This window comes from Phocoena sinus, chromosome 19 (assembly GCF_008692025.1).
Source record: "Phocoena sinus isolate mPhoSin1 chromosome 19, mPhoSin1.pri, whole genome shotgun sequence".
Lineage (NCBI taxonomy): Eukaryota > Metazoa > Chordata > Mammalia > Artiodactyla > Phocoenidae > Phocoena > Phocoena sinus.
This window is the reverse complement of record NC_045781.1, coordinates 56752324-56776946: the sequence shown is the minus strand read 5'-3', so window position 1 is coordinate 56776946 and position 24623 is coordinate 56752324. Positions and strand designations below refer to the sequence as shown.

Here is a 24623-nt window from a genome sequence, read left to right as displayed (position 1 = left end):
ACAACTCATTGGCCTGAACAGATCATGTGGCCCCCAACACACCCCTGGGGCAGGGAGTTCAGTCTTCCCTGTGCCCAGGCAGATGGGTGAGCTGACTTTTGTTTAGCAGTCTCATGTCTGCCACACATGTCCTACCTCTCCAGGCAGCTGGTGACTCTGTCTTGTTTCTCTCTGCAGCCCCAGTGCCTTGCAGGGTACCTCGGGGCATAGTAGTGCACAAGAAGTGTTTATTGAACGAATGTATGACTTGTCCAAGACTTTCCTCCCTAATAAATAAGGGAAAATATAACGCATGCATACTGTGTGCCAAGATGTTCTGCCTGTGACATCTCATTTCATCCTCTTTTGGGGTAAGTACTGTTAATATCACCATTTTACAGGGGAGGAACCTTAGGTTTAGAGATCTTAAGTAACCACAAATTTTCAGCTACAAGTGAGAGAATCAGGATCTCTTAACCCATTAATTTGCTGCCTTTTTAAGATTAGGGTTAGCGTCTTGGAAATTAGAGTCAACTTAAAACGTTAAAATACAAACTTCTATATAAATAAAAATAGTCTATATGGAAACATACATTTATGTAATTTTATAACTATATATACACAGTCAATAGCGTATGCACGAAGGCATGACTTCTGAACACATGACTCAATGTCTATGAAATTTTAGCTTCTTATACCACCACCTTGCAAGCCTAATTAACCCGGTAGGGTAAAAGGATTCATTATCAGAGCCTGCAAGAAGCGACTGCTCTCTGGGAGGTGCAGACAGGGCTTTGATTTTTGGACAGGGCAGGGAGAGAAAGAAGTGGGGAGGCTATATGTTTTTCACCGAATTTGCAGACTGTGGGATGTGTGTTCTGAGCCCCAGAGAATACACCAGACTTGGAATCACCATCCTGCCTGAAAGTGACCACCGGGTCTCACGGTGACGATAAGCAAGGGAGGCCCTAGGGGGCCTGTAAAGGACCGAATGAAGCAGAGCGGCTCCCCAGGGGGAAGGGAATCTTCTAGCTTCTCGGGAGCCAGCCTTTTTTATTAGAATTATTTATTTATTTAGCACTTTAGGAGGTGTGTGTGTGTGTGTGTGTGTGTGTGTGTGTGTAGATGATGCAGGGGGAAGTCAGGAAACAGAAAATAAACTGTGGCATTTAACGTTTGTAGGGTCTCACAGGAGAGGGATCGCGGCATGGAGGAGCAATCCAGGCCGGCTTCCCGGAGTAGGGGGCCTCTGGGGAATAGAAGAGGAGGTAGCTGTGTTTGAATTGGCAGTGGGCTCCGACAGGCCAGGGGTTGTTCACAGCGCCCGGCAAACGCGCGTCGGAGCAGGGCCTCTGTGCTTGGCCTGCTCAGAGAACAAACCCTCGGGCCCCACGCCCACCTCCCTTCGCAAGGCCCGCGGAGCCGCATGCGCATGCGCGCCGCGGAACGTTCCCACCAGGCCTCCGCGGCTACGCCACCGCCCGCACCCCCACCCCAGGCCAGTGCGCAGGCGCTTGGAGGGCGCGGGCAGGTGTCGTCACTTGGTGCCGGACTCCGCTGGGTGAGGTGTCGCGCACTGACGGCGTTGCCAATGGAGCCGAGGGCGGGTGAGGGGCCGCCGGAGGGACCACCTGAGAGACGGGCGGGGAGGCGGAGGGGCCGCTGAGAGACGGGCGTGGACGCGGAGGGGTCCCCGGGGATTGGGCAGACGGGACGTGGAGGGGCGGGCGGGGTCCCAGAGGGGTCGGAGCCGGTGGCGGGGTCGAACCTGCGGCGGGTTGGGACCCGGATACCCGACACTGTCAGTGGAGCAGGTGGGAAGAGGAAGGGAGACCATCTTCTGGGTACGTGGTACTGTCTGTGCGTCCCCGTGAGATGTGTGTCTCCCGTATCACGTCCTCTTTACAGTAAGCAGGAGAAACGGAGGCTCACAGCTGCTGGCAGGGGCACGACTGGAAGCCAGTTTAACCTAAACGCTGGGGTGCTGCATTACAGACTCTTAACGGATGGTTTCCGAGACCTAGGCTGTCCCAGGCCCTTCCCTAGGCCGGGGAGGCTCGCCCCAGAGCTTTGGTTATTCATTGCAGAATTGCCTGGCAAAGGTGTTACTAAGGCCGTTGGCGCCCCAGGGTCTGTTAAAGCCCGGTTCGACAACCCTCCTCCCTGACGGTCTGGGTAGCATGGAAACAGCACAGTTCAGTGGGATGGTGACAAAGGCCTTTGGAGATGCCAGGAGTGCCCTCAGGGCTAGAGATAGAAGGGACGAGACCCAGGCTGACCTGTTGGGCAGTTAGACGGAGCAGGGTTCATGCATTTCTCACATTAATATATGTCGCCTTTTATTATTCTAATTATTTCCCATGTTTTGGTAACTTCCCAAGGGCAAGAACCTGCCCTTTTATTCTCTCCCTCCCCTTGCAATTAGCCCACTGCTTTCTAAATGGGAGTCACTGGGATGTTTGTGATTTATTGACTGTGGAGCAAGGGCCCCAATGCCTCCACCTCTTGTGTCCCACACGGCACTGTGCACGGTGTTGGGGATGTTATTGGATGTCTGGGTTTTTAGTGAAAGTGATAAATATAGTAGCCTTTTAATAGTTGTGTCGATGTAATGTTTCTGTTTGAAAAAACAAGCAGTGCGCGTGCTCTGGGTTCCTCAACGGGGGAGGGTCCTAAAGGAGCAACGTCTGTCTGTGACCGAGCACTCAGAATACTTTCTGGGGGAGGTGGCGTCTCAGCTAGGCCTGAAGGGACAGGAAGCGGAGAACCTGGGAGGGGAGGGGAGGAGAGGAGGTACAAAGGCCTGAAAAAGACAGGGGGACAGGTGTGTGGGGCTAGGGACCGACATGGTTGGGCCACTTTTTGAATTCGATGTGAGAGTGTCAGGAGATGAGGCCGAAGTGGCCGGCAGAGCTCTGCAACTCATTCCACACCCTGTGCCAGGGATCCTCGGGGCACTGGAACAGCATGGAGGGGAGGCTTCCTGGAGGTGGTGCCGAAGCTGGGCCTTGGAGAGTGAGGGTTTGCCTGAGGGACAGGGAGTAGAACAGACTTTCCAGCAGAGACCAGCAAATGCAGAGCTCCCAGCAGGAAAGAACAAGCCAAGTGCTGGAAACTGCCCGCATGGCCCTACCCAGGCCCACGGTAGCGTAGTCTCGGCCTGCGTCCGTGGAGGTGCGTGTACGCTCGAATCTGCATTCTTGATTGCTGCAGTGGTTCAGAAGCACAGCTAGGGTCAAGAGGCACCAGCAGTGTTTGCAGCAAGTCCAGGAGGCTCTGGGGCCTGGCTGTGAAGGGCCTGGTATGGCTGCTGTTCCAGGGGAATCTGTGTCTAGCCTGTGGGCCTAAGCAGTGGAAACCTTTGGCTCTGGCCCTGAACACCTTGAAACTACACGTAGGGGTTTAACAAACGGCTGTAAGATGGGCAAGGGCTGTAAGGCATACATCAGTAACAAGGTTGGAGACCACCTGTTGCCCATAAGTCTTGAGTAAAATTTGACCTGCCCCCATCGTGGAAAACTGTGCAACTGTAGAAAAGGATGAGGGTGCTTTTGTGTACCATATGGACCAGTCCGCAGGATAGTAAGTACATAGCAGAGTTGAAAGCAGTACGTGTAGCTGCGTGTATATAGCACACCCTCTTAGGGAAGGAGGATGAGGGCAAGAATGGAGTGTCTCCAGGGAGAAGTCTGAGATGCCTGGGGAAGAATTCACTAGAACAAACAGGTGCACTGATTGCCTTGGGGGAAGGGACCTGGTACTCAGCAGACCTTGAGGAGAGAGGCTCTTCTTCATAGATGCCTTTGTATGTTTTAAAGCTCCATTTACAAAAGAATTAAGCTTTTACAATGTAATTTATTCACAAGACTCAAAGCCACACAATTCCTAAATGTTTATGGCTAGAAGCCAGCTGCCAGCCACATCCCACCCCCCAGGGTGGTGGCTCCCAGCTCCCTGGGCTGCCCCCTTGTGTCACTTTTGAGCAGCCTCCACTCCAGCAGGGGAGACTGAGGACTTGAGAGGTTGAACCTGCCCCTGTTTCCTGCCTGGGTGATGAGAGGTGCCCCGTCACACCAAAGTGATCTGAAACAGACTTCTGTATGAGTGCAGGGATATCCTTTCGGACAAAGAAAAACAAAAATTCAGTGACTATTTTAAAGTTGTTTATATGAATGTGCTGATTTTATTTTTTCCTGCTTAACTGGAAACTGCTTTTCATGGTCCTCCGTTGCAGGAGGGGCACGTGGTTGGTGCGGATTTTCTTAGGACTTTCCCAGTCACGTCATTAAGGAATATTTGTTGCCTAAAAATCCATTACCAAAGTGAGGTCTAGAATAAAGATTCCCGCAATAGAGGGGGTTGTAGTTGGTAATCCAGAATAGTAGCTGGGTTACGAGTCACTTAGGTCTGAGAGAAGCGAACAGGACTTACAGCAGGAGTGAAGTAACCACAGCTGTCTCAAGACCGATAGACTGAGATCACAGAGACTTAACTGAACAGAACTGGTATCTCCGCGTGAGGGGTTAGGAATGCTTGGGTCCATGGCTTGGCTTGCGTTTCTTCTCCCGCCGCTACAGGTTCATAGAACTAGCTTAATTAAACACTTGGGTTACGTTGAATTTACACTGTGTTTGGGACTGTGGCAGTTTATCGAGGTGTAAAAACTTAGCACTGACCCTAGTTTTTCGACGTAGGGATCAGAAGCCCTAGGGCCTGTCTGGCGGGGCAGAGCTGGGGGTGCGGCGGGAGCGGGCGAGCGCCGGGCCCTGGGACTGCTGCGCTGTGGGCTTCCTGTCTGTGGGTTTATCAGTCACACCCTTTACTGCCATAGGTGTTTCCAAACAGGACATTCGTGAGCAGATTTGGGACTACATGGAGGCGCGAAATTTAGCTGATTTTCCCCGGCCTGTTCATCACAGGATTCCCAACTTCAAGGTACTGAAGCCTTCTGGAGCGTTCACAATGAAAGCAGGATACCCCTAAATGAGTAACTGGTAATGCAGTCACCTTCCTGCTTCGCGGTGGATTTGAGCTCGGTGAACAGTGAGTGGTGTGAAGTCTGAACCAGCTGGCCGGGGTGTTTTTATGCTTTGAGATGTCCTTCCTCATGTTACTTAACCTTCACTCTCGAGCACCTCTTGCCTTTCTGTGCGGGGGTGGTGGGTGGGTCGCATCTTGCCGTGAGGAGGGGCTAAGGCTGCTGTTCCCCGTTTGGTACAGAGTGAAATGTTTCTCCTGGCTGGAAGCATTCGCTTGTTGTGGTGCCTTTTCACACAGTTGGCTCCTAAGGAGTGACGTGCTCTGAGAGGGAGCCCCAGCCAGCGAGGCTGGCTTCTCAGCCCTTTCTACCTGGCTGCTTCCTTAGACATTTCTCGGGTGACCCCAGACCTGGTCTCAGAATCGGCCCCCGCGCCTGTCTGGGGGAGATGCTGGAGCATCAGGCTGAGGGTGGCCCAGGGTGGTGGCCTCTTAGTAACGTGCACTTGCATTTAAAAACAGGGTGCTTCTCGGGCCGCTGAGCATTTCCCACGTTTGCAGGCGTTCAAAATGGCCAGAACCATTAAAGTCAACCCTGACGCACCCCAGAAAAATGCCCGCTTCCTCGTCCTCAACGTAAGTGCCCCTCTGTCTATCTGCCTAACCAGGGCTCTTATCTGGCTTGCCAAAACATCAAAGACCTCGCGGTTTTTGCCAGAACGCAGGAGGTTAAAGTGGACCCTGATAAACCGCTGGAAGGCGTCCGGCTGCTGGCGCTGCAGGTAATCCCATTCCCTGAGCCTGAGCCCTGGCTACGGAGCGGCCCACCTTCCCCAGGGGGCTGGCAAATGTGCACAGTCCCACATTTGGAAAGATGGTGCTTCTGACTCCCTCCAGTGCAGAATGTGTCCTTGGAGTTGTTTTTTCCGGGACGGTCCAGAACTCTCCCCTTGTCTGTCGGTCTAGAAGTCCTGAACATCTCTGAATTAAAAGAGAAAAGACTTTGAAACCATGACCTTGAGGCATCGCAGTTCTAACGTACGCCTCCAGAAGCGAACGATTGCAGTATATTTCATCTGCTACATTTGTAATACCATAATTCTTCGAGACTTGATAACCCATGAGTAAGAGATCTGACAAGAGTCCCCAGAATATATGAACTAGAACAGTGTATCTTAACGTAGATAGAATAGGCCCCTCTTCAAGAAGGAAAATTCCCCCAGGGTTGCTTCAACTTATTATAATTTAATAAGTATAAACATAAAACTTGATATAAATTCCAAGGCTCAGGGTCTTATGTGACTGTAAAACCAAAGTAAGCATGTAAATTACATACAAACAAAACTGTGACAGCAGTAAAGTTCAGATAGCATCGCTCATTGAAGGTAACGGGGGACGTTTTGCCGAAACAAAACACCGTCACAGTGAGTGTAGTGCTGGGGTGGCAGGGTGGGGTCTGTGGGATCCTGCTGTGCGCCACCAGGCCTCGGGCGCCGACTCAGTTTCCCTACAACTCCTGAGACTCCTCGATCTGCGGGCGCCTTTCATCCTGTGTGGGAAAGTGCATACCTCGGCAGGCAGGGATGGCGTGATGCCTACGGCCGCAGATCACACCTGCGGGCACAGCTTCCCAGGCTTGACCCCAGACCTTCATTCGGTTCTAGAACCTGTTCACAATAAGCGCCCTGATGGAGCTTTGAGATCCCTGGCCGTAAGTCAGCACCCCTGAGGAGCTTTGGAGACTCTTGCCAGTGTCCGCTTCTGAGTCAGGCTCGAGTGGAACTGTGCACTGCTGAGTCTCAGAGCCCCCCGGGCACTCTGGCATACAGCCGGGGGGTGATCAGGGTAGTATGCAGTGTACCAGGATCTGGGGACTACAAATAAAGCCACCCACCCCTGTCACACTCAAAAGGAGAGTAGCACGTACTCGCTGCTGAAATACTCTTCTCGGGGTTGAAAACCTTTTTTTTAATAAGCCAAACTGTGTTTTTATAGGTCTTTTGTTGGTCTCAGGCTGTCATCTCCTGCACAAAAAGCAAAACGGGTGGTTTTTTACATGAAGGAGTTTATAAATGTTAGGATTGCCTCATGGCCCACCCTGAATAACCTGCAACGGTGTCCTTGGGCCTCGTTGCTCCAACTTGCTTGCGTATCGGGATTACCGGCTGCGCTTGTCAAAGCCGGTTGCTGGGCCCCACGGGGCTTCTGATCACTTCTGACGGGTGTCCAGGGGCTGCTGATGCTGCTGGCCGGGGCCCCCACTTTGAAAACCCCTGCCCTGGGGCTCGCAGTAGGTATTTGAGAACTAAGTAGAAGAAGACGGTTATCAACACAGGTCAATATAAAATACTAATTGTACTGAGCACTGATCTCTCAGACTGGGAGTTATTGAGCAGCAAACTAGATATAAGTGCTTGACGGGGTAATGTTTTCAGTGTGGCTGCGTAATGCCAGCTTCAAGATAAAACATCCCTGTACCTGGATAGTGCTTAATGCTGGGAGCAGAAAGCCCAGGAAGGTCGTCAGGATTTGCATTGTCATTTTCACCTGTAAGCACCGTGAATGGCAAGTAGAGTCGAGTCAGCGAGTTTCACAAACCCCTGCCCCTGTATTCTGAGGCGGGGTGGTGCAGCTGCTCTAAGTAAAATGGGCCCCCTGTGTTACTCACTTGGGTTTGCAAAACAACTCATCTCCTTGGCACACACCCCAAAATGCAGGTAATAGTAACTTGCTTCTGTTCCTGAAATGTTAGAGGTATACACGAGAAAGTTCCCATCTTAAATTTTGTAATTTATTGATTGTCTTTTCTTTTAAAAGAGCAAAAAAACACTGTTGGTTCCAACACCACGACTGAGAACGGGGTTGTTTAATAAGATCACACCACCCCCCGGGGCAACCAAAGACGTCTTGAGAAAATGTGCCACCTCTCAGGTAAGTGTGAAAAGCAGCACCGGCCACAGGGAAGAGCCCACTCAGCCGTGGCTTCTGGTGAGTTAGAACAGTGTCAACGCGCCAGAGCTGAAATCTGTGTTTAACAAAGCCAAATGAAGAGTGACGTTAAGTATTCAGCAATCTCGTCATTACCGGAGCCAAGCAGAAAAGCTGCCTGAAACTCGGTTTTTCTCTTGCGCTAAGCTGAGACATAGTAAATTCCCCCGTTAATTAAGAAAAGGGAAAGCCAGTTTTCTAGTACTCTGACGCCCTCTGGTGTTAACTTTGGATGCCGTTCAGATGCCACCAGAGCAAATGGGGACACGGTAGAATCTCCAAAATATGTTCAACCGGAAATTGCCTCAGCAAGTGCTAAAGTAATAATGGCTTTAGTGATTTAGCAGTCTGATTTTCTTCACTACCTCATGACGCCATAAAACCCGTGTGTAAACGTCACATTAGACTGCCTTATCATGGAACTTGTCTAGTATTTTAGAGGTGAAGCAATAGGATCTGGTGACCCTTCAGAGTTCTCGAGTTGACCCCAGGTCATTTGATTCCTAATCCGGTGGGAAGAAGAAATAGGGTATCAAGATATTCCTTTTAAAAAGGGATTTTCCACTCAAGTCTAGTGTATAAAAACTGAATGCTTTATCGCTATCTATTGATAACCTGTCTTATTGCAAAAACAGAATTTGATGTGGCATACAAAAATATATATAATAAAGTAAGATAATAAAATACATGTAGGAAAAAGAACAAAGGGAAAATAAATGCAGAAAAATAGGAGATAACCCTGGTTCTGGTCAATGTTCAAAGTGCCCACCCCGTAATCCTTTGCAGTTGGCGGTTGTGGCCACAGATCTGAGCCCATACTTCCGCGAGCTGGCAGGGAATGTGATCTGTTATAATTGGTAGGTTCCGGACAGTAAGAGCAGCCCCTTTCCACGTATTGAGGTCCAGGTCAGACATGGCCGTGGTGCTGGTGTACTGGTCTGTGTCACCCTTAACAGCATCCCACTCCCCTCCGGAGGGTGACCGGCATGGCGCTCGTTGCCAGGAGGCCCTGTGAAGTGCCGGCACTGGCTGGTCCCGGCCAGGGTAAAGCCAGACCAGCTCTGACAACCGAGCTTGCGTACAGATTGAACTGTGTTTAGGCTCTGTTATATCACGCGATACCAGATGGAAATCAGAGATCCAGGGCCATGAACCTCAGAATGACAGAGCGCAGGTAGAAAAAAACCAAAGATTTTTGTTTTCTTTGTGGCAGAGGAAAAATGGCAAAGGAGAGGGAGAGCCTCTTAAAGCCACGTCTAACGCAGATGCAAATTTAGTACGATTATTATTTAGGTTGCCAAAGCTTAGTGGTGAAACGCCACCACCGTGCATATCACTGTAGGAGACTGTGATGTAGCCTTACTTCTTGGCAGATAAGACTCTGAGTTTGTCCCTCAGCCCCCTGCCACGGCCACACCCCAGCCACCTGTGTGTGCCATCGTGGTCTTTGTATTTACTCTTTGACTCAGGAGTGTTCTGGTAACCACCCCAGGGGGCAGACAGAAAGGTCTGTTAACTGCCTCATGAGTCCCTCTGCCCATCCGGTGACCTCAGTTGAATAGAACAGGATCTTGGAGAGTCGGGGCGACTCCTGGTTGCTCACGCTGTGTCTGGTCAGACTGAGCAGGTGAGGCTGAGCCCCCGAGAGAAGAGGGGGCCTGACAGGTTACAACACAGAAAACCCCAGGCAGGTGCGTGCTCCCCAAGGCTGCCAGGCACCAAGCGCACTGAAACAGGCTTGAGGACGTGGGCCGTGGGCAAGAGACCTGCCTGCGTGGCTGCTGTGAGCTTAACGAAGGACACGCTTTCCTGCAGTGGGGGCACTGCGGGCCGATGACTGCGGTTTGATGGTTGGGAGGCCCCAATCGTGGTACCGATCCTATAGGGACTTGTCACGTGCTTGTCGACAGGGCACCGTACCACCTCCAGCGACCCCGCTGCCGGGCGCTGGGCCGTGCAGCGCCCTCGTCTGGTTTCCGAGGCCCCCCTGTCGCCCGTTGTCGGAATCACGGCCACAGGAGCCTCCCTGTGCTTTGCACACAGGCCTCCGTGAGTCAGCATACGTGGGTGTGCTTTGGGTGCTTGTTGGTTGAATAATTAATACGTTAGGAGTGACCAGCTGTTCACGCAGAGCGAGGCCTCCAGTGTTTCACGGTGAACTAATATGTCACACGCTTGATGGCCACGTCTTACATGCTAGACGCTCTACCTGCGCCCTGTCATTTCATTCCAACATGTCGGACGAGGCACGGCTGGTATCCCTGTCTTACAGAGGAAGAGACCGAAGGTCAGAGAGTTTCCTCCTGTTGAGGCCACAGAGGAGAGGGATCTGGACCCAGTTCCTTGTGACTCCCGAGCCTGTATTCTAATCACTGGGCTCTCCTGCCTCTTGGAGGAAAACGCTTTGTTGGATATTATGAAATGAATATCCTCGTCGTTGTGCTGTCAGTTCCTCCTGACGTCTTTCCTGGGGAGAACTGTGGGGATTGTCTTAAACTGGTTCTGATCCGTGGTTTTCCTGAGCTGCTGCTCCGTGATGCTGCGTGTTCGCTGTGGGATGGTGCCCGTGCTTGCTTCCCTCGGGAGGCTGTTCAGACCCCGAGTGCATCTCCCCGGGGGTTATGAGACGGGTGGCCTCTCTGCCAGGGAGCTTTCAGGCCGCGTGTCTGTCCGCAGGGCGTGAAGAACTACAGCACTCCCGTGGGCTTGGATTCCAGGGTCCTTGTGGACTTAGTGGTGGTGGGGTCCGTGGCTGTTTCTGAAAAAGGTAAGATTAAGAACAGAAACTCTCGGATGTGACCACTTACCCTGCAGCCTGCTGTTCTCCCAGCGCTCCGGTCGCCTCTCAGACGTTGATGGTGAGTGATTTCAGCTTTCTGGACGCGTGCCTGGCCTGCATAACCACTGCGTCTATCACTCGTTTTGAAGAATTAACTCGGTCCCTCCCACTCTCAGCCCCACTCAACACCTTTACAGCCTTTTCACTTTTCATAACAGGAAAAGTAAAGTGAGATAATGTCTGTCCAGGTGGTGAAAGGTTTCCCCTGTTCTAAGGTTACTGGAGCTGAGCTTACTTGCGGTGCGTCAGTAAACAGCTGTCCCTGGAGAGCCCCCAGGGCGAGGAGAGGCGCTGGGTGCCGCAGCCCGCTCTTGCTGTGAAGCAGCAGCCTCCCGGGCAGCGCGGGGTGTCCCGAGCTGCCTCTGAGGCCTGGAGCTTCACCCCGCAAGCCTGGGAGCAGGGACAGGGTGGGCCACTATGCCAGCCTCTGCCCTGGGCCGAGCCGCCCTCAGGACTCGTCTCTGGGGTTCCCTAGGGCCTCTTGCTCTCTGCCCTGCCCTGCCCCAGGCCCAGCCGGGTGCTGTGGGAGCGAGCTGCTGACCCTGCGGCAGGGTGAGCGCACCGCAGAGCTGCGCGTGTGTGCAGTGATTGGGGCCCCCACCCTCACGAGGAAAGCCTTCTCTCTCCTCCCTTCCCGCCAAGAGGATGTCCTGAGGTGCTCATCCTGAGATCTCCCTTTGGAAGTTAGTCGGCCAAAGCCAAGTTCTTCCTTCAGTAGAGGTTCCGAATAAACAGTTGGCGAGCAGCGCTCCAAATCGTTCGTTCTGAACCCTGAGCGTCGTGTTTTAAATGTTGGCCTTTAATACCATCGCCTTAAACTTACTCTTTTCCCAGCTCCTGCTCTGAGCTACTGTGTGAGATGCTGAGGAGTGAGATGTTACAGGTCTTTATTCCTTGTTTTCCTTGTATTCACAGCTACAGATAGATGCTTTCCCTGTGTCCTCAGGGACGGGTACACGTGAGCACACGTGTGCCCACTGTGTGCCACGTGCCAGGCCGGCACCGAGTGGACTCTGCTGTGGGTCCTCGGTGGGTGGGCGGAGCAGACATGAGAGCTGAGCTACAATACGACGTGCTCAGTGCTGGAAACAGAAGCCGGGGTGGACGTAGGCGGGCTCAGAGGAGGGACTCGCCAGCTTGGAGCAGGGTGACCTCAGAAGAGGCCTCAGGGTTGGCTCCTGCGTGCCAGGTGTGTTCGAGGCAGGCGGGGCGGGACGGGGAGAGGGAGTGCCGTGGTCACGTAGCACGGCCCTCTAGTGTCTGGGGCTGTCCTTCCAGAGACCGGAGGCCAGATGCCGGGAACTGGGCTGTACTCTTTCGGCAATGGGAAGTTAGCAAAGATTTCTTCTTTTAAAAGGACGTCAGGAGTTTTCTTTTTTAGTTCAGGATGTATGAAAAAGAAAACAATGTTTTGTAACTGTCACTGTTTAGATAAGCCCCTAATTAAAACAACAAAATCACCATGCACGCGTTTTAAAAAGGTGGATAGCACAGAAAGCGTGGCCTGGCCGCTTTCCGTCTGCCTGTCCCCTGATGCCCACAGAAGTGTCAGCCTGTGTGGTGTGAGATGCGGGCGTCTCGAGTGTCGTGCGTGTGGGCTGCACGTTCGTCCTGGGTCTGTTTCCGCACTCACAGCGCGCTGTGCCCTGCTGCCGCTGAGCCTGTGTCTCCAAGGGCTCTGCCCGTCAGCACGGAGCTCAGCCTCCTGCTGTCCACCGGCCCTGACTGAGAGACGTGTAAGTGGCCTCCAGTGTTGGTTTCGGTCTTTCCCTTGCAGATAGCGCCAGAACGAGGTGTCGTCTTATCGGATGCTCTAGGGGTGCCTTTGAGGACCATCTGTGGGGTGATTCCTAGGAGAGGAATTGCCGGACCAAAGGGTTGTTAAATCCTGATGGATGTTGCCAAATTACCCGCCAGGGAGTGTGCCCACCTCACGTCCCCACCCCCTCGGCGTGCCTCTCTCCCTCTTCTGTTAGTAACTAGAATTATCCCACCTCGGTTTTTGCGTCTGATAGTGAACAGTGGTGTTTGAGCTGCCTCTTCCTTTGCATCTGATTTGGGTGAGCTTGAACGTTTCTCCTGTGTTCCCTGTGCGTCCACCCGTCTGTCTCTGGGCTCTTTGTACCCTTTGCTGTTGTGCTATTGAATTCTGTGCGCGGTTGAAGGCTCTTCACTGTAAAAGTAGCGCAGTCAGGTCTGAATCTTACAGGACGCGCGAGTGATGGCGCTCACACGCTTGCTGACGATGCTGACGTTACGTAGAAGTCAGAGTTCCCGGCTGGCCTGGGCGTCCTGCCGAGCTGGACTCGGCGGGGAGCTAGCAGCGTGCTAACGTCCCCTGTCCGCTGTCCTGCGTTCTTTTCTCCTGCTTAGCTTGTCCTTCAGCCTCAGAGGATGAATCCTTTTCTTGTGCCGCGTTTGTGAATTCGCAAAATAGCACTAGTGCTGCTTAAACGGCCTCCTTCCAAGCTGTGGGGCTGCGCTGGGTGAGTCCGTAGTGCTTTTACAAGGCGAGGCTGTGCTGTCTCACAGCCACGTCCCCGATTTAGACTTCGTGCTTTCGCTCCATGATGAAAAAGATTTGCCTTTAGTAGGAATTTGTCCTTAGTGTTTTTAAAAACTACTGTTTCACTACTTGTAGACGTAAAGCTCCCATAAATGCAAGCTCAGTTTCCTTGGTAAAGGAGAGGTCTGTGTTGAAAAGGCTCCAAGCTCACTTCACTGTGTGTGAACCGCTGCGTGTGGCTCTTCCTCCGTAACTCCTCTGAGTCCACGATGAGAAACGTAATCCTGCGTGGTTCCCCAGCCCCCACAGAGACATTGATTCTCTGCGTTGTTCTTAGGCTGGAGAATTGGGAAGGGAGAAGGCTATGCCGACCTTGAATACGCCATGATGGTGTCGATGGGAGCGGTCAGCCAGGGGACGCCAGTGGTCACCATCGTCCACGACTGCCAGGTGCTTCTGGGAACGGGCCAGCAGGGTCTCCGCCTTCACTGCGTGCCGTGTCGGGCATGGCGTCGCTCAGCCAGGCTGGATTCGCTTGGTGCGGCAGCTCGGCCTTGCCCGCGATGGGTTTGGGGGACATCGTACTTGCACCCAGCGGTGCAGCCGACACAGCTGGGGCCTTATCCCTGTCAGCTCCTTCACCCGCTTCTGTTTGACCAGGTTGTCGACATACCTGAAACACTCCTTGAGGATCACGACCTCACCGTGGACTATATTCTCACTCCAACTCGAGTCATCACCACGGGCTGTGAGCGCCCCAAGCCAACAGGAATCGTGTGGTCCAAGGTGGGTCACCGTGGTGTGGAGCGAGGCCCGTGGCTTATAGGCACCTCCTCTTTCCCTGCGTTCTCTGTCTGGCATGGCAGCTGTCCCCAGGCCTGCATGGCTGTGCGTTAGAGTCACCCATGAGTTTCTGAACATTTCTGCTTCTGAATCACAGTCTCCAAGCATGGGCTGGAGGATCTACTTTGCAAACCTGCTGGTTCTGACGAGCAGGCAGGGTTCAAGGTCTCTACACGACACCAGCTCTAGGCAGCGGGAAGTGACCAACTCAACTAGGAGAGCTGATGCCTTGAGTCTGTTTGCGCGCTGGCTTTCACTTCTAAGAGCTGCCTTCTGCCGTCCCAGCTCTGCATGGTCCTAATCATCAGTCTGTCCTTTTGCAAACCCAGATTTTCTTACTGCCGTCTGCATCTCCATGCAGAACCGAAGTGGGTAGGAGGCAGTACCCAAAGCCTTCATAAGCTGATGCCGTGGTGACTTGCATCTCCAGAACAGGCAGTGGCATGGATCGCAGAGGGGTCTGCAGTTGGAGTTTGACCCCAGAAGCCAACCTGTGGGTTTTGATGCCATCTGCTGGTAAATAGCCAGAATTACTGACAAAACCGGAGAAGTTGTGCTCTGTTTGCACTGAAACTCCTGGTCAGCTTAGCCTGTTTGTCCGTGTTTCACATTCCTTAAACCTGAGTCATCCAGAGCTGGAAGGCCTCCTTCCCGGGGCATGGGAGTCAGCAGCATCCACCTCTGAGGGTGAGCCCTGTGCTCTCACCGCACCCTGAGGGCTTCCCCACAGATGCCCGTGCTCCTGCCAGGCGAGCCCCTGAGGAGAGCAGAGGGGAGCACATGAGACCCTGAGATGGGGCGTGGGACCGTCCACGTGCACCCTGAGCACCGGGGAGAAGGCGCGGCATCCTTCATGACTATGAAAGCGTCCCTCGGGACAGTTAGAACTTGGGCTTCCCCAGAATTCAGGCCCACAGCCTCCCTTTGAATGGCGACTGGCATGCAGGCCGTGGGAGCGAGGTGGCTGTGCTCAGAGGTGAGCACACGGTCTGGGGAGGGTACATCACAGGGGCGGCCACAGCGAGGCTGCAGGTGCCCTGGGGCCAGCACTTTGTAGCTGAGGGCCAGCTGCAGCGCAGGCTGGGAGGACTCTGGGGGCCTCCGGGGAGAGAGAGTTGGTTGCCTTGGAGAATAGCCGTGGTTACAGTCTGCAGATTTTAACAAGAAGAATACAAAGAAAGCAACAAATTAGGTTATCAGTTGTGTTAGATGAATATAATCCCTCTGAGATGAAAGGAAACCAAATTCAACCACAGCTTCCTGAGACATCTCAGCCTGCTCATCGGGATGTCGGCTCATTCATCCGCTTCCCGAAGGATGCGGATCCTTAGTGAGGCCTTGGCAAGAATCCCTAGCTTGTAAAAGGCCGTTTCTTACTTTGGGTCCTGTGTTCTCAGTTCTGCAATGCAGAGCGATGGGTCCTGTGAAGGCAAGGGCTCTCTCCAGCCCCTGGGGTTTCTGTCTTGGCCTTGCTCTGTGTGCAGCCAGAGCGCGTTTTCATTGACTCTGGGGACAAAGTCCCTAATTCCACTGAAGTTTTTTTTTTTTTTTTTTTTTTTTGCGGTACACGGGCCTCTCACCGCTGTGGCCTCTCCCGCCATGGAGCACAGGCTCCGGACGCGCAGGCTCAGCGGCCACGGCTCACGGGCCCAGCCGCTCCGCGGCGTGTGGGATCTTCCCGGACTGGGGCACGAACCCGCGTCCCCTGCGTTGGCAGGCGGACTCTCAACCACTGCGCCGCCAGGGCAGCCCTGCGCTGAAGATTTGAGGAGGTGGTGGGGGCAGTTCAGTGCTGGGTTATAGTGCTGTTTCGGGTTGGCTCTTCGTTTGGCGGATACTGGTAAATCCTTCTGTGATGCTCTACCCAGAGACTTGTCATGTAGGGACCAGACTCTAGGCATTTGCCTCTTGTCTTTATTGGAATACCTGGAATCCCCTTTTTCTGCTAAACACTGTAGCCCTCCCAGATGCAGTGTTTTGAAATAGGTACCAAATGTGATGCTTTTTTTTTTTTTAACTCATTCTTAATACCCAAAGAGTGTACAGCATTTGATTTTCCAGCCTTTGCTCCAGCTTCTCAAGAAATGTGAGTACCGCCCCAGCCAACAGACGGATCTGATATGGACTCTGTTTCCAGCTCCAGTCACTTCGGACAGTGGGTCTCCTCGACCCACTTTCTAAGTCTTGCGAGAGACTAACGTGATTTTTATGGAAGTTGTAGTTCTCATTAGAAATACTTCTAGCGTTTCTGTTGAACTTTGCCAGCAGCTGCTCCAGCACATCCTGGCGTTATAGAATGAGATCATCCCTCCCAAGCACCTTATCTTCTGGTCAAGTGAAGTGAGAACCCGAAAGAAAAGCAATTTATCCCAGAGTGTAACCCTGGCGTGTGGCGGAGGGAGGTTAGAGCCACGTGTCTTCTTCTTGGGTTGGCAGCAGATGGCTCGAGAGTCAGATTTCTGATTGTATTGGACTTAGCGAGCATTTCTAGGGGACAGGTTTAATTTAATGTCTAAAGGGAACATATATTTATAAATGACTGCCATCTGCATGCTTCAGCAAAAAGGGATCGTAGCGTACAGAAAACATCAATTTTGCTTTACACTTGCTTTTTAAATGGTATGATTCGTTACAGGAGGGCATACATCTTTTTGCTTGATTAACAAGCACAATCTTTCATTTCACATGGCAAATAGACAAAACCTAACAAATGTTCCTAATTGCCAGCCAGGAAAAATAGAGAGCCGCAGTGTGGGTCCCGTGTGGGTGTCCAGCCCGTCCACTCGGCTCTCAGAAGCCTGTCGGCTGTAGGGCCACCGTCAACCTACACCATCCCATGAGGAGCACATAGGTGGCAAATGGCTGGGAAAGTGGCAGAGGCCCCCTCACGGTCAGGGAGGTGTGTCCTTTAGAGCTCACGGGGTGGGAGTGGCGTGGAGAGGGAGCTGACACTGGGCTTTGTTGTTCCAGAGAACATACCGCTCCCAGGACGAGCAGTTTTACGTGAAAGCCTCGCGTTTCTGTGTTTCTGTTTCCAAAGATCCCTCGGTGCTGCGGACTCAGTTCACAGTGTGCGCTGGAAGGCTTTCCTTATCCTGCAGCTGACTGCAGTTTGTACGTGCGCCAGCTTGGGATCAGGTAGCTCCCGGGGACGTGCACGGAAGGACGCGTGTTTGCTTCACACACGTTTTAGGGTGGATGTCTGCTGCCCAAGCGTGGAGCCTCACCCCGTGGGGTCAGGCTTCACGAGAACACGCACCTCTGCCTGAGGCAGCCCTGTGGGTCCACTGGGCACTTCAGGGGTGCTCATCCGGCCACAGTGGGCCCAGTGGATGCACGGTGTTTCCCAGGAAGTGTGGCCTGGTGGCTCCCGCGGCTGGTGCTTGGACTGGGGTAACGTTTAGTTCTCTCGTACAAGGACATAGTCACACTTTTTCTCTGATTGTAATTTCAGTTTTAAATTTGACCGTTCTTTCTCAATGCTAGATCCAGTAACTTAAGAAATCCCCAAGAATCTAATTATGACCAGTTGAAGTTTGCTCCTAGGTACTTTGAAAGAATGCAAGAATGTGAACCCCTTAAGAAGGCAGAAGAGGGACGTGGCAGGGAGTTGGGTTGGCCAGACTCGCACGGTCTTTGGGATTCTTTGGGAACTGGAGCCTCTGGAGGACTGGTCTGTGAGTTTAACCAGCTTCAGATGAGTCAGTTCAGGAGATGGCAGAGGGTCAAGTGGAGGAAGATGCCCTTTGATCAGGAAGAGTGGCTCCATCTTGTGGGTGTCTCCGAGGCATAGACGTGGTTTTTGTTTCTCTCTTTGTACCTGAACAATGGGAAACGTGAGAAGGAGGGAGTTTTTCTTTGCGCTAAGAGTGTGCTCTGTTCTGAAGACCCGAGTGGTCGGGTGCCCCCGCAAGGCTCCTGACTTGGCTGTGCCGGGGACAAGGGCAGCATCTGGCTGGGGAGAGCTCTGACCCCCAGGCAAGGCTTTGCTGCAGTGGTGGAGAGCATGATGGGCATAGCACTGGGAGCGAGGACCGGGACGAACTCGGTGAGGGTTAGCAGCCCGTAGGTTTGTGAGGAGACACTTGCCGTGCTTAGGTGTTCGTGTTTCTTTAACTCTTATTCTAATCCATTGATTCTCAACCTGGGACCTGTGTGCCTCTTGCGGTTTGTAGGTCCGGGAACAGGTGCTGGGAAATTGTACAGAGAATTGTGGTGGGGCCCTTCTTGGGAGGGAACCCCGGCTTCTCTCCAGGGTCCCTGACGCCCCGACAAGGATAAGAACCATTGCCCTAAGTTACATAGGATTCTGAATATATTGAGAACACTGGGGCTAGTTGAACTATTTTTGGAGAAAAGTTATAGCTGTCCACCTTGTGTGCTGATCTGTGTTCTGATGTACCCACCTCTGTGGGAAGCCCGTGTTTGAACCATTGCTTGCCTCCTGGTGACTGATTTTTTTTTTTTTTTTTTTTTTTCCGGCCACGCTGCCCGGCTATGTGGGATCTTAGTTCCCCAACCAGGGATTGAACCCATGCCCTCAGCGGTGAAATCATGGAGTCCTAACCACTGGACTGCCAGGGAATTCCCTTGGTGACTGATCATTTACATGCTTTGTGCCCCAAACAGAAGACAGAAAGCATCTCTAAAGAATGAATTATTGAAAAGAACTAAGCATGGCTTTCTGTTTCATTTCTGCCTTGGGATTCCTTAAGAGACGTGAAGCACTTCTGCCCCAGGCTTAGCCCCCAGTGCCCCTGCCCCACAGGACGGAGCCGTGTTCAGGCTTCACCTCGAGTATTGGGGCGCTTCTGTCACCGCCATTGCCGTGGGTGCTCAGGAAACACTTGCTGATCAATTTGACCAAAAAGCCAAAAGTGTCTTTTGTGTAAAAGTCTTTCTCTTTGAGCTGGGATTCGTTATTGTGTAGCCTGATTACCCTTTGCTAGAAAGTGTTCTCCATGTAGCACTCTGTTTCACATTGGCCCTGTCTGTGCTTTTTCCCGGAGGTCTGGATGGGTTTGGCCCTTAATTAAGGGGTGCGAGGTGGGGGGTGGGGGGGGGGCTGAGAAGGAGATCCCCACGGCCCCATTAAAGACCTCATCCCACCCAAAGGCGTAGGTTGGGGAGGAGACGGGTGTGGAAGCAGAAACCACCCCATTATCCTGGGGTCCCCAGGGCGGTTGCCATCTGTGACCCTGTAACCCTCATACCAGTGATCTTAGCTCCTCCCCTTCTTTTTCCTTTAAGACGTTTTTTTTGATGTGAACTTAAAGTCTTCATTGCATTTGTTGCAGTATTGCTTCTCTTTTATGTTTTGGTTTTTTGGCGGTGAGGCATGTCACATCCACACCCCCTGCCTTGGAAGGCCAAGTCCCAACCACTGGGCCGCCGGGGAAGCCCCTAGCTCTTCGCCTTCTGCGCAGGAAGCCGTGGTTGGCTGCCCTCTGGGCCCCCAGGAAGACGGAGAAAAGCCGTCCGGTTCCTGCAGCGGCCACGGCCTGTCTGGCGGACGCAGAGTGGCAGGTGGAGATGGCTGGCCTGCGTGGACGGAGGCTTCCACGAGCATATGGGGCAGAGGCCCCTGAGTGACTGCTTTCTCCTCCCTTGTCACCAAGTCATGGTCCCTTTCGGACACCTCAAGAACAGCTGGAACGGCCTTGCTTTTTCAGATCAGCTGTGAGATGATGGGGAAAATGCCAGTCCTCAGAAGCCTGCACTGCCGAGAGGAGCAGGCCGGGAAGGACGTCACCCTTCGGGACAAACGCCAGAGCCCGCCGGGTGCCCGGGCCGCCCTGAGCACCGTCAGGAGCCCGCGGGAGCTGCCCTTGCTGGAATCGGGCTCCTTGCAGGGGGACGATGTGCCTTCCAGCACTGTTTACGTTGGGAACCTCCCCCGGGACGCCCGGGTGAGTGAGCTGAAGCGAGCCCTCAGCGCACGGGGCGCGGCGCCCTCACGGCTCACTTGGCAGGGGCCGCAGCGCGGGGCCTTCCTCCACTACCGGGACCCGGCCGAGGCCTGGCAGGCCATCTCCCGCTTGCAGGGCTTCTGTCTGGGCGCCAACACAGCGAGGGTGGCGCTGGCCAGGCATCAGGGGGCCAGTGGCCTGGCGGGCGGCCGCGCTGGAGAGCCGCACCCCGACCCGTGACAACATCCCGCTCCAGCCCCCGGCGAGCTTCAGAGCCCGGCACGGCGGGATGTGGTGGAGCTTTGCTGCACGAGCTGCTTTGAGTTCAGTCCTCTCCGGGCAGGCAGAGCTTCAGCTGCTGCCTGGTGTCTCCTGAGGAGCAGGGACGTCAGCCGTAATGGGCTTCCCGTCCTCTGAAGGCAGAACGGCCCGTGCTCGGGCTTTGCTTCTCCTGGTCCTTCAGCCTGCTGGGTGTCTCAGCCCTGCTGGTGTCTTGGTTTAGGGGCCTGAGTGGGCAATAAACAAGTTGGAGTAAATGCTGACTGCAATTTAGGGGAGTCTGTGTTTTGAACTTGAGAGGTGTGGGGGATTAAGAGAAGGTGGACAGAGGACCAGCTGCAGAGGCATGGCGGCTCAGAACCGGAAGACATCCTTGTGTTCCTGGCTCCTCGGCCTGGCACTGCTAGAAGGGAAAAGATGCGCTCAGCTCGCAGAAGCCAGGTGGTTCAGTCCCCTGGGTAGAGACTGCTTCTCACACCCCAGTCCTGGTGTCGGAGATGGAGGCCAATCTGACGTGGACCCTCGGCTGTGTGGTCTCACCTCTGTCCCCTCCTTACCTTTCCAGCCAGGCTTCTCCCCCGGGGTGAACACCCTCTGCTCTCGGCCAGCTGCCCCCGAACAGCAGGGAGCTCTGTGTCTAGGAAATCCTGGCTGTCAATGAGTTGTCCCAGCCTACGTCACAGACGAGGCCAGACAGATGCTCACACACTCATTTGTCCACTGTCGTTATGTTTTCCGTATGTTTTCTTTCCCTCCATTTCTCTGTTCCTGAAAATCAAGCGGGATTTTGGCTGAACTGTGCTTTCTAAACGGAAGTGCTTTTGCAGTGATCCTGGGTGAAAAGTCAAGATAAGCATTTAGGTGGAGATTTCATTTTTTTTTTCAAATGTATCTGCACGGGACATTTTTATTTTTCCACCAGAGGGTCTTACTGAGCATGTTTTAAACCCATTATCATGCCTCAAGGGGCAGGCCTTGCCTGCACTTTGAAGATACGGTTCTCAAGGCTCTCAGTCTCCCTTTGAAAAGGCGTTTTCTCGTTGGTTTTACAGTGAAAATGCGGTGGAGACTTTGGAAAGAGAATTGATCCTTAGATTTGCTCGGTTAAATGCAGACTCCACGTTGACATGCGCAAAACCAGGGGGTAGAATATCTTAACGCAGGGCAGTCCAGGCCGTAGGACCTCTGGGCTCACTCTTTCTCTGCCCAGCCCCTGTCCCTTGGCTGGTTTCGTTTTGTCACTTGGGTTCAGCTTGACCATCCCAGGCTGACTGACCGCCCAGTCCAGAGTAGCGACCTGATATCGGAACTCCTTGCTCCGTTCCGGTTGGTTCCCCGTTTTTCCCAGAATGCCTCCTGTCTTTGGCATGTTGTTGTTCAGTGTTGGTTGATGTTTCTGTCGTTGGCTTGCTGCCGTTGGAGTAGTGCTACAGGAGGGCAGGAAGTGAGTCTGTCCCTGCCTTTACTCCCCTCTGTGCCCCAGCCCCAGCCGTGAGAACCGCCTGCTGATACACAGCAACTCAGGAGAAACACAAATGTGAAGGGCTCCGTCGGAGCCAAGGTGGGGCTGGGTCCGGGCCTCAGCCCTGGGGTCCGGTGTCTGGTGAGTCTGGCGCCAGCACCTTAGACTGTTGCGTTGTGCGCATCAGGGATGATCCCTCCGGGTTGAGCCAGAGTGCTGGGTTTTCTGTCACTTTCAGCCGGAATAATCCAGGTGTATTGATATACAGATCATCTGAATGCATTCATCATTTTTTTTATATTTGTGGACAGTAGGTTTGTATGAGGGAAACTAGGACCAAGGGCCTGAAATATAAGCCCTCCAGATGTGTCACCTGCGCGCCTCCCCTCCATTCGCCTCGGGCAGCCCCAGAGCCGTAGTTCTCAGCGCCGCCAGGAGGGGCCCTCAGGGACCCTGCTTTTTGTTCTCAAAGTTCTTGAGTATCTGTCAGCATCATAATTGTATGATTCGCATATTAGAAAATAATGGAAACGGAGCGCTTGGCAAGTTGCTGAGACTGTATGAACCCCTTTTAAGTGGATTGGTCACGATTCGTGGGTCGCACCTTGTGTTTTCCTGAGTGGCGCTGCAGTTTTGCTTGCAGATGCGAGGAGACTCCTGCCACCCTCGACTCTGCACGGCGAGCGCTGGCCCTGGGGCTTCACCGTGTCTGCTGACGGTTCCTATGTTGTCGGCAAGTCACAGAGCCGCTCCGGGCATTAGCGTCCTCATCTTTACAAAGAGAGGGTTGAGCATGTTTGTTTCTAAGGCCTGAACGCTTGTAACGTTCTGTTTCTTTTAAGGCTCACTGCTCACCGTCACTTAGATTTTTTTCTGTTTATAAAAGTAAACTTAACCCATTCTGGAAATTTGGGGATATCAGAAGTACAAAGAGTGTCACCCCTCACTCCACCACTTAAGCAGCCTTGACACTGCCCCTTATTTACTTCCAGTCTTCCCTCTGTGCAGTTTTAACACATAGCTAGGATCAACAGCCTGAGCTTCAGCATCACGCAGGCTCGGCCGAGAGCATCAGTGTCGCTGCCGCCTGGTACCTCCTGTCTGAACGTCCACGAGCTCAACTGTGAGTGGGCATAGCGACAGGACCTCCTCTAGATCTGCTGTTTTGAAGGGTGAATAAAGCAGCTTGGATTTACTTCTAAGTCGTACCACACGTAAAACTAAATTCCAGGCTCATTAAATATCTAAACATAAAAGTGAAGGAATTTGGAAATAATAAAAGAATGTTTTCTAATGTTGGGTTAGGAAAGGGTGGGCAGGGCCCTGAATTTAAGGAAGAACTTATTCCTGGTCCTCTCCTGGAATGTCAGGTTTTGGTGGGTATGGAATCCAAATGAGCCCTCCAGGATGAGCTGTCTGCGGGATGCTTCTCCAAGCGACGGCATTAACCGGTGTCTTTAAGCATCGAAATTTCTATGTGTTCTTGTCTAAAATTTGTCACTATGCATAAATGATTTTATTTAGTATTACTTAAGTCGTTTGGGGGAATGTTAAGATAAATAAGCTTTACAACGTGTGTCTCCTACTTCTAAAATCGGCCTCTGGACTGGGTGACTGTTACAAGTGGAAACAGCTGCTCTCAGAAAGCGCAACGGGCTTGTTCGGGGCTCCAGACCCCGGCAGAGGTACAGCGGGTACTTGGACCCTGGCCTCTGCCCCAGGAGCCCTGCCGGCTTCTCTACATTACGGTTGGCCCTCAACACCTGCGGGTTCTGCACCAACCGTGGGTTCACCCAACTGCAATTATTGAGTCCTGGATGTGGAACCCATGGATATGGAGGGCCGACTGTATTACACAATTGGCTATAAGGGACTTGAGCATCGGTGGATTTGGGTATCTACGGAGGCTCCTGGAAACAGTCCCCCACAGATACCAAGGGTTGACTGTACTTCCTCTACCAGCAGAGGAGCAGGGATAACGCTGTTCACACCCCACCCTCCCCAACCCAGCCAGCAGCCCCTAAGCGGCCAGGGCGTGTGGGAGCCAGCCCTCCTAGACTCTCAGGGGAGGGGTTGTGTAGGTCTGCCCTCCCATTGTCCTTCGGCCATCATTTGGCCTTCCTGGTTCCCATCCAGCGACGCACACAGACCTCCCCCAGATGCCGCACGAGGAGAAAGAAACACGATGGCCCAAGACTGCAGATAGAAAAGGCTGAGAATAAAACTACCCAAGAAAAGAGAGCCCGTGTAGCTAAAACCACAAAAGAGTTTATGTTTGGTGAAGAGATACTGGAGAGGAGATAAAATGTCAGATGAGAGCAACATTTAAAAAGAAACAGTAATCGGGTCCAGGGATGGTAAACATGGGGCAAATCCAGCTCTCCATCCACACCCACACCCACAGCAGACATCAGCAATCCATCCCAGCACCCTTACTGGCCAAGCCTGAGAAAGCTTTGTGCTGGATTTTAAGGAACTGGGGCCAGATGATCGTTATGAGGTGACGCTTTCTGCCTTTTTGCCAAAGGAGCAAAACTGAGGATCCTTCCCTTCACCTCTTGTTTTCCTGGGGAGCATTGCCGCCTCTTACCACCTGCCTCCCCCCACAGGCTCCCAGGAAGCACCTGGCTTGCAGAGGACTCTTCCAAAACTTCAGTTCTGCTTCTCACACCCCCTGCACTCAGCAGAGAGAGCTGAATGGGTATTGCTAACCTCACTTCCCCTGTATCTGGATCTAACCCAACCAATGTTCCAAATACAGTAGATACTGTGGACTCTATAGTCATTTTCAAAATGGGTTTTTTTAGGGGGTGGGGTGGGGTGGGGCACGGCTATCCTGGG

General features: G+C 52.9%; 1 protein-coding gene across 9 annotated transcripts; it reads left to right on the top strand.

Moving 5' to 3' along the window:
* The first annotated feature begins 1480 nt into the window (after window positions 1–1480).
* On the top strand, window positions 1481–23308 carry MTHFSD (methenyltetrahydrofolate synthetase domain containing). Of its 9 annotated transcripts, XM_032612307.1 has the most exons (9): window positions 1495–1586; window positions 4811–4914; window positions 5479–5592; window positions 7774–7887; window positions 10621–10711; window positions 13627–13739; window positions 13950–14075; window positions 17173–17270; window positions 19469–20583. In XM_032612307.1, exons 1-9 carry the CDS (start codon window positions 1571–1573, stop codon window positions 19722–19724), a joined length of 1032 nt encoding a protein of 343 aa, XP_032468198.1. In that variant the 5' UTR covers window positions 1495–1570; the 3' UTR covers window positions 19725–20583. The 9 variants fall into 9 exon arrangements, 8 of the variants coding, with proteins under 8 accessions (XP_032468194.1, XP_032468192.1, XP_032468198.1 ...); XM_032612303.1 differs by lacking the exons at window positions 5479–5592; window positions 17173–17270 and adding an exon at window positions 5625–5738 and having other exon boundaries at window positions 1481–1586; window positions 4825–4914; window positions 19805–23308; XM_032612301.1 differs by lacking the exon at window positions 17173–17270 and having other exon boundaries at window positions 1494–1586; window positions 19805–23308.
* The last annotated feature ends 1315 nt before the right edge of the window (window positions 23309–24623 follow it).

Coding starts and splice junctions, on each gene's coding strand:
- MTHFSD (XM_032612301.1), top strand. Junction 5,593..7,773: donor CCCGCTTCCTCGTCCTCAAC/GTAAGTGCCCCT, acceptor TTCTTTTAAAAG/AGCAAAAAAACACTGTTGGT. Junction 7,888..10,620: donor GAAAATGTGCCACCTCTCAG/GTAAGTGTGAAA, acceptor GTCTGTCCGCAG/GGCGTGAAGAACTACAGCAC.